Genomic DNA, 8,961 nt, shown 5'->3' on the forward strand with positions numbered 1-8,961 from the left:
AAAACGCTCGTTTCGGAAATCAACTACAAGCGCTTCCTCCTCTCATCCGCCACAAAAGTGATTGATGATCGACAAAAACAAATTGCCGATCGTAAGAAGGATCTCATTAAGGAGATTACTGCGATGGTAGTGAAGATCACAAATACAGTAAATATGCGGGGCAAACAGTTGGCTATGCGTCTAAATGAGGTGTGCGATACCAAAATGAAGGTACTAATCGAGAAAAAAGATGCTTTGCAGCTGCTGTCGGACAACACTGATCACTGCATCGAGTTTATGGAGAACGCTATGGAAAAGGGCAGTGACTACGCAATTCTGTCTAGCAAGAAATCGTTGGTGAGACATCTGCAGAAGCTGAAATGTCAACGTGCTGACATTCCGAACCCGGAAATTCCAGTGCGAATTCAAGTACAGTTGAATCAGGTTTCCGAATTGCAGAAAGGTAGGTGGATGACTGCCATTTTGTTGGAATGAATTTCGAATATCTTAATTAGAAAAATTATTTAAATTGAGTTTATTTTCATTAAATTTAATTACAATTTGTTTACTTTGTTTTGCTTGGCTAAAATTAAGTTGAAATGAATTTAATTTAATAGAGTTGACTGAGCTGTAGGAAATAAATTATTAATTTCTAAATGAAATTAAATTAGTGAAATGCAGTTATAGTTATTTTCAACAATTTTATTGAGCTTGAGGCCGTAGTTAATGAAATTTTTTGTGGAAAAAAACAATTTAAATTTCGGAGATAACAACATCTCCTCATCGGACTTTTACACCTGGATTCGATATTAGATTTCAATTTCTCTTCCTTGGATTTGCAGTCATTTCGCAGCTTGGCACTGTTATTGTAGACGGCAAACCGTATCCGCCAGCACCATCTCCCAATGGCCCGCCACGCCAGCAGCCAAGTCCCAATATGGCGCCGCCACTGCGTCCTGGCCTTCCGCCCGGCATGCCCGCAGGCATATCTCCCACAGGCCCTCCAGGCGGCTATGGACCCCAGAATGGACCGCCGATATACAACAACAGTTCTCCGGCACAGCAGCAGTTTAACAACATGCAAATGAATCGCAACTACGCTGCGGAGGGCGCAGGTAAGGGTACGCCAGCATGTCGTTCACAGTTTACAATTACACTCATCACATTTATACGTTAGGCGCACTCTTCATTTAACAGTTACATATTAAATAAGCCATTTATTTGACGCTCGTTATTTGCTTGTTTCGTTTTGCAGTTCGCTTCGGTGCCATGCCACCAGTGGGAATGCAGCGTCAAGGTCAACCACATGTTAGTTCCTCAACACACCCTCAAAATATGGGTAAGCCACATACCTACATATGTACATACATTATAAAAAATACATAAACAAATACTTGTGCTTTCGCGGTCAATCATCTTCTGCAATTAAAGTTTTAACGATTACCTTATTGATTTTTATTTAGATATGAGCTTACGTGGCCTTCTGAATAATCAAGCAGCGCAGAGCCCCAATCAAGCACATATATCCTTTAACGGCCCCCCTAACTATCCCGGTGGTCCACAAGGCGCCGCTTCGCCACACCAACAAATGACCACCCAAATGCGGCCGCATTTTATGGGCGGTCCTCCAGGCCAACAACATCAGAATTACCCGCAGAATACGCCTGGTGGACCGAATAACCCGAATTTCATAAACAATACTGCACGTTTCCAGAACTATCAGCGTATGTCGAGTCACGCGCAACAGCAGGCCGCGGTTGCAGCAATGTCAAGCGGGGGCGGACCTGGTGGCCCGTGCGGAAGTCAAATACCGTCGCCAAACGCTATGCAGCGACCGCAAATGATGCCCAATCCAATGCAGAATGTAAGATACTATTTCTAAAAATTGTTTTATTGCAAGAATTCGCTAAACTTTTGGTGATTTTTATGCTTTTGTAGAACATGGGGTTTCATGGGAGCCAGCCTGGCTTCAGTCCCGGTCCCCCTCAGACATCGCCACAAATGAATAGCAGCTTGAGCAGCATGCACAGCATGGCCAAGTGGCACATACCTCAATCGGCGCAGCAAACAAGTAAATTCCAATAGATTAGCAACGTGGCAAAGTTTTTGCAAAGTACTTAAAATCTTCTATTGTTTTTTATTTTTACATAGCTTGTCCGCAACAAGGTCCGCTCATGCAGTTTGCGAATGGCCGTCAAACGGAAAACTTTAAAATTTCCCTAAAATCTCCAAATACTCTGAAGAATACCACACCGCCAAATGGCAACTCGTCGGCGCATAGTATGCAAGGCGCTTCTAGCTTGCATGCCGCTTCGCTTGGGCTCGGACCAGCTGTCTCCATACTACCCAACGTCACATCAACGAATCCAAAGACGCCGAGCCCGAGCACTAACGAGGTGGGCAGTAGGATCATTTATATTTTTAGACATTCACGCAACAATATTGCGCTAATGCTTTTTTGCACAGAGCTAGTTTATAAAATATTTGTATTTCTGCTTTCGTTATATAGAACGCAAAAGATTTCACCGAACCGATTGACAAGGTCCGTGACGATTCTATAAACGATCTAATGGCCACAATTGCCAAATTGGACTCGAACGGTGTTCAGGTTTTGCCGGAGGGGCGCACCAAGACCACATCGCCACAAGTGCATAGCTCAACCGATCTATCCAATACTCAAGAAGGTAAGCGAAAAGTTGTCAATATTAAATTTTCATTTAAGGTACTGTGGTATAGTTATAAAAACTGTTTAATATCCAACGAGGAACTGGCCCAATGTTGATACATCGAAGTTTCTTTAAAAAAAATTTTGTTGTATCCACTATTTGTCTGGAACTTGTTTGATTTTGAGCTCATTTGCTATTTAGCTTCCTCATCAAGCCATTCATTATTAATCATTACTGGAAAACTTGCTTTTTATTGGCATATATGCTCTTATAGTTTTTGCAAATCAAAATTTAGAATTCGCTAAAAGTTTTCCAGTCCTATGTGTCACATATCTGTATTACTAGCACAAAAACTGCAATATTTGAATAATTCAATCGTAAGTTCCTCTGATTAATCTACAATTACTTGTAACTTTGCTTTGTTTGTTTCTTTTTCGAACGTATCGAATCAAATCGTAATGTATCGTAATCGAATTAAACTTTCGTCTCTTTAAATAATGCATACTAATCATTAATGCCAATACACATACAATACCAAATATTTAATTCAAACACCTTAAAATGCAAATACTCGAATCAACTGAAAACTAATTAGTTAATAATAAAAATGATCAAAAAGACGACCCGAACGAAGATTGGTGTGCGGTTTGCCTTGACGGTGGAGAACTCATGTGCTGCGACAAGTGCCCGAAAGTGTTTCATCAGAATTGTCACATTCCTGCGATCAGTTCGCTGCCAGACGAGAGCGAAAGTTGGCAATGCCTATTGTGCGTAAACCTCAAAGAACTGGCTAACAACACAGATAACACCCAGAAAGTACCCGGCGAGCTGAGTCGTTTAGAATTACAGATAGTGCAACGCATTTGTCTCGAATTGTACTGCCAGTACGAGCAGAGTCTGCACTTCCGCGAACCGGAACCGCCTACTAATACAGCCTATTATGAGATTATTTGCAAGTAAGTGTATACATAATGCAATCTTTAGCTGAGAAATTTGACTCATATGTATATCCGCTTTCTCTTGTTTACAGCCCAATGTCTTTGGATGTTATACGTACAAGATTGGATCCTTCCAGTCCAAATCATTATAAGGATATCGCTGGCTTTGTATCGGATGTGCGTCTAATATTTAAAAATACTTACCTCTTTTATCAAGTAAGTGTCTCGAATTGCTTTCAAATTGCATCTAAATTTTAATGTTTTCTGAAAAAACCAATCGTTTCCGTTGAAACGATTCATAGTCCAAATCACGGCATCCGTAATCAATTGGCACTCTTTTCGAATCGAATGAACGACCACGCTTCCGAATACCGTAATCTCAAACAAAAATTTCGAATCGAATTTGATTCGGTCGCGGATACCGTGATTGTTGTCCAGTTTGTTATCGTTTAGGTAATTATCAAGAGAATTTTATTTTCGTTTTTAATATAAAAAATTCCAATCGTTAGCGTTGAAGTTGTAGTATACATTTAGGAGCTAGGTGTTAGAATCGTTAACTTAGCTCTGAAACGTAACTGTTACGATATGTTTTACCAAGATATTGATTTAGTTGCTCCTGTGTAACTGGATTAGCGTGTTGTTGCAAGTGAATTTATTGTACCACCATAAACAAAAAATCACACGCTCATTAACAAGACACAACGAACACAAAAGACGCTCCCACGGATGTCGGATCTAAGTAACCGGAACGACCCAGATTCATACATCCGCACGGCAGCCGGTTCTACGTACCGGAATCGTACGAACAGCGTTCACAGGGAATCAGTTTCGAGTTATACAGAGTCCCGCCCTGTGAATGCCGTTCTATTCACACAACCACCGGACGTGGACGGGACAGAACTTTGTCTGCCTCGGGAGACCCGCACTACAACAGCCCAACTTCGCGCTGGCTATTGCAGCAGGCTAAACTCTTACCTAAGCAGAATCAATGAGGATGTGCCCAACCAATGCCCAGCATGTGGGGAGTCGCCACATGACTCCCGGCACCTCTTCACATGCCCTGAGAACCCCGCCCAGCTGACGCCCCTGTCCCTATGGACAGACCCGGTGGAAGGGGCACACTTCCTGGGCCTCCCATAGCTGAAATGGACGACAACGTTGATGGATGAACCGACCCGAGCGGGGCTTAGTAGCCGCTAAGACAACAACAACGTACCGGAATTACTCGGGTTTTAACCGACCAAGGGCTGTTGTTTCGGCGATCTAACCCCGTTAGGTTGTCCAACCCGACGAAGCGCGACGACAAAGTCGAGATAGACTTTGGTGACCACGCTTCGTCGGACGTGGAGAGATGCGCGAACTATTTTAGCCGGCAGTTCATTCTGCATCCTCCGGTGGATGAAGCCAAACGTCGAGTGACCAGAAGGCTGCACAAAATGCCAAAACCTAGTGCGCCTCTTGTTTTCACCAGCGGTGAGGTAAGGGTAGCCATCGGGAAGGCGAAAGCCTCCAAAGCCATTGGACCCGACTTAATATGTATGTTGATGCTGAAAAATTTGGGTCCTGCGGGAGTAGCGTACCTAACGGAGGTCCTCAACCTGTCTATGACGACTCTCGTCATTCCAGACATCTGGAAAATGGGGAGAGTGGTCCCACTGCTCAAACCGGGGAAACCAGCCAACAAAGGAGAGTCTTATCCCCCGATAACTCTCCTTTCCCCGGTAGCGAAGACACTCGGGTCCCTGCTGCTCCCGTACTTTACGAACCACCTGACCCCAGTGAAGCATCAACATGGGTTCCGTAAAGTGCATAGCACAACAACAGCACTTAACGCCATAAACACTCAGATAACTCGTGGCCTAAACCGAAACCGCCTCTGTGAGAGAACTATTCTAGTAGCGTTGGAGCTGTCCAAGGCGTTCGACACTGTCAGTCATTCAACGCTACTAGAAGATATAGAGGCCTCGTCACTCCCACAGGGACTCAAACGGTGGTCGGCGCATTACTGAGTGGTCGACACTCGTCAGTAATTTTCAGAGACAAAACTAGCAAGCCACGTAAAATTAAACAGGGGGTACCACAGGTTGGTGTCCTGTCCCCGCTACTGTTTAATTGTTACATCTCAAAGCGTCCTCAGCCACCAGAGGGTGTTAATATAGTCTCCTATGCTGACGATTGTTCGATCAAGGCGTCTTGGAATGGAATTGATGACTTGTGCTCGAAAGTAAACGATTACCTCGCCGAACTTTCTCGCTTCTTCACTGCAAGGAGCCTTGCCCTATCCCCAGCGAAATCCTCGGCAACCCTTTTCACCACCTGGACGAAGGAGGTCAGATTGCAACTGGGTATTCACGTCGATGGCGTAACATTACCGACGGTGAATAACCCGAAAATCCTCGGAGTTACCTTCGACAGTCTGCTCTCCTTCTCGGCGCATACAACCGCAATTGCCAACAAAGTACAGAGCCGCAACAATGTCCTCAAGTCGCTGGCCGGCAGCACTTGGGGCAAAGATAAAGAAACGTTGTTGGAGCATAACATAATGCTCTGCAAGCAGTTCCTCGCTGGGAGCCACAGACGTGGCTATCCCAGCGGACAGCTGCTCGCGGAAAAGCCCTCGCCACGGCACGTCAGGAGGCATCTTTACGAACTGACGAGGTTTATTAAACAACCTCTGCACCCGTCAACCTACCGACAGGCCCTGAGCGGCATTCACAGGGAATCAGTCTCAAGTTATGTAGACTCCCGCCCTGTGAATGCCGTGCAACCAATGCCCGGCATGTGGAGAGTCGCCACATGACTCCCGGCACCTCTTCACATGCCGTGAGAACCCCACTCAGCTAACGCCCCTGTCCCTATGGGCAGCCCCTGTGGAAGTAGCACACTTCCTGGGCCTCCCCCTAGCTGAAATTGACGACAACGTTGATGGATGAACCGCCCCTAACGGGGCTTAGTAGCCGCTACAACAACAACAGCAACAACTACCTGGACGAAGGAGTAACTTTCGACAGTCTGCTCTCCTTCCCTGCGCACACAACCGCAGTTGTCAACAAAGTACAGAGCCCCAACAACCCAGAAGATAATTTATGTAGGCGTTCTTAAGTAAAGCCATTCTTTTTTTACCCCATGCGATTTCAGTCGACCAGTGCAAGAAATTGAACTACCGATTTCACATTGCATTTCCAGAATGCACCACCGTGCACTCATTGCATTTGTATCCTGATGCTGTCTTAATAGAGCGTTGGCTACTTTCTCTCTAGTTTCTACTCTAAATTTCTAAATTTGAATCTGGCTGAAAAATTCGTATAATCTTATTTTGACCCATGGTTCGTGTTATGTAACTGTTTAAAACTTAGAACAGCCATACTTCCAGACATATTTCTAAATTTTATTTAATGTTACCCTTGATTTTCAGGAGGATTCAAAAACATTCACTAATGCAAAATATTTGGAGAACTTCTTCGAAGAACAATTGGCCAAATGGCTGCCAAATTTCGCTAACAAATCCCATTCAAATGCATTAAATGGTAATGTAAATACAAATAGCATCAGCAACCCAACAAATAACAGCAATAATAGTGCTTCCACGTCGACAGCAGCATCTCCAGGTCTGATGAATATCGCCACCGGAGCCGTTGGCTCACCCGGTAGCATTGCATTAATGGAGAACGGTAGAAAGAGCTGCAGTGCAGCTTTAAGTCGGGATGATGACTCCTTCATTCCGCCAAAGAGATCACGTAAACTAACCGAATAGGAAAAATTTAATCAGCTACTTAACAGCATGCTAGCAACAATCAATAATGGCAACGAAAGCGAAGAAGCGCTCGCACTGCTTAGTCTATGCTGCCCGCCGCAAACGCAGGCGCCGAGCCTACTTTTCTAATGCCTAGCTATGGCGATTACATTTAATAAAAACGAAAACGAGGATTTAAAACTTATTAACGCTAAATGCCACAAGATGAGTTAGTAAAAAATATCATACGTCATTGATCAAAGTTATGCTAACGCCACGCATTTGCAATCTAAAAAGTTGTTGTGGCAGCATTATTTAAAGTAGTGATTTTGAAGATTTTATTGGCATCGAATTTATATAAGAAATGTTGCAGCACTGGCATGAGCCCCAAGATCTGCAGTACCGTCTTCAAAATTTGTATTCGAAGTAACATTGAGAAACTTCCCATACTATGACAACAGTAAAGAATTAATTATAAGAATAGACATTATTTGAAAGACATCGTTTTGAAATTAACTATATATATACATATGTATGTTGTAAATAATTTAACAAGAGTAATACAAGAGAAATTAAATTTACTCATTTTGAATTTGAAAAAGAAAAAACAGAATAGTATCAAAAGCATAATCAATAAAAAAAAAAAAAACCAAATTGCACTTACTAAAATTTAAACTAAAGCTGCACCTAAAATAATCTTAAGAGCGCAAAGAACAAAAGTATAGAAGATAATACAAATAAACTCATTGCGATCATCATTCACAAGCTCATTTGTATATACCATAATGCATTCTGCCTACTAATGATATAATACACTAAAAATGTGTAATTTACCGATCTACGCATTGACAGCCAAAATATCTCTGAGTGATTACATATATGATATATGAAGATGCAAATAAATCAAGGAGAAATAACTGAAATGCAATATACTGTTACTGATACATGCAACCTAAATTTTATAAAATACAGCTGCTTATCGCTGAGACGCCACATTTCAAATATGTCATAAATTGTGTATTTGCGACATGAAACTTTATTGATTTTGTAATTAGTTCGAGACATGCATCCAATGAAATCTTAAATCTTTCAAAAACTATGATATTCATAACTCATATATTGTTAATTTACCGTTTATATTAAATATGAGTTTGTGATTTTATAAAAAATTATTACGCTAATAAATGGTGAGTACTGGATTAATTGTGGTGGAATTGAGAACTTTTCCAGAGAGAATTACTGAGCAATGTTGGAACCTAGAAGATTAGGTTCGTAAACTGAGTTAAGCTGGGTCTTTCTTTAATAGAAATCGCACTAAAAATTTACTTTGCGTAATAAGTTCCACTCGTACGAAGCCAAAAACATTAACTCACTATTAGCATTTTTACAGTAAAATACATACAAGTATAACTTTGTGATAAAAAAAAAATATTAGACCAGCGAAAGTCTACAAGTATTCTGAAAAATGAAAAACTTTTTTATTTTTTAGAGCATAAATCCATTTCATATTTTCGTTATTGCATTCACGCGTTTAATTTCTGCGGAGTCTCGCGAACGTTCAACGCTGCAACGCGACTAGTTAAAAACAAATGAACAAACATGGAAAAATACACAAATTACATACGTACATACATAGGTATAAAAA

At 42.0% G+C, this 8,961-nt stretch overlaps 1 protein-coding gene across 1 annotated transcript; it reads left to right on the forward strand.

Annotated features, from left to right (window-relative positions):
* Positions 1 to 3: 3 nt before the first annotated feature.
* Positions 4 to 8,961, forward strand: LOC118751073 (E3 ubiquitin-protein ligase TRIM33-like; the record flags this gene model as incomplete). The annotated part of the gene is made up of 10 exons (XM_036485839.1): positions 4 to 442; positions 822 to 1,094; positions 1,235 to 1,318; positions 1,443 to 1,843; positions 1,918 to 2,050; positions 2,131 to 2,375; positions 2,489 to 2,663; positions 3,241 to 3,601; positions 3,676 to 3,799; positions 6,999 to 8,961. Coding segments are annotated over 10 exons (2,574 nt in total), but the record flags the coding sequence as incomplete, so codon positions are not given.

This window comes from Rhagoletis pomonella, unplaced genomic scaffold (genome assembly GCF_013731165.1).
Source record: "Rhagoletis pomonella isolate Grant_MI unplaced genomic scaffold, Rhpom_1.0 Rhpom_scaffold_00514, whole genome shotgun sequence".
NCBI lineage: Eukaryota > Metazoa > Arthropoda > Insecta > Diptera > Tephritidae > Rhagoletis > Rhagoletis pomonella.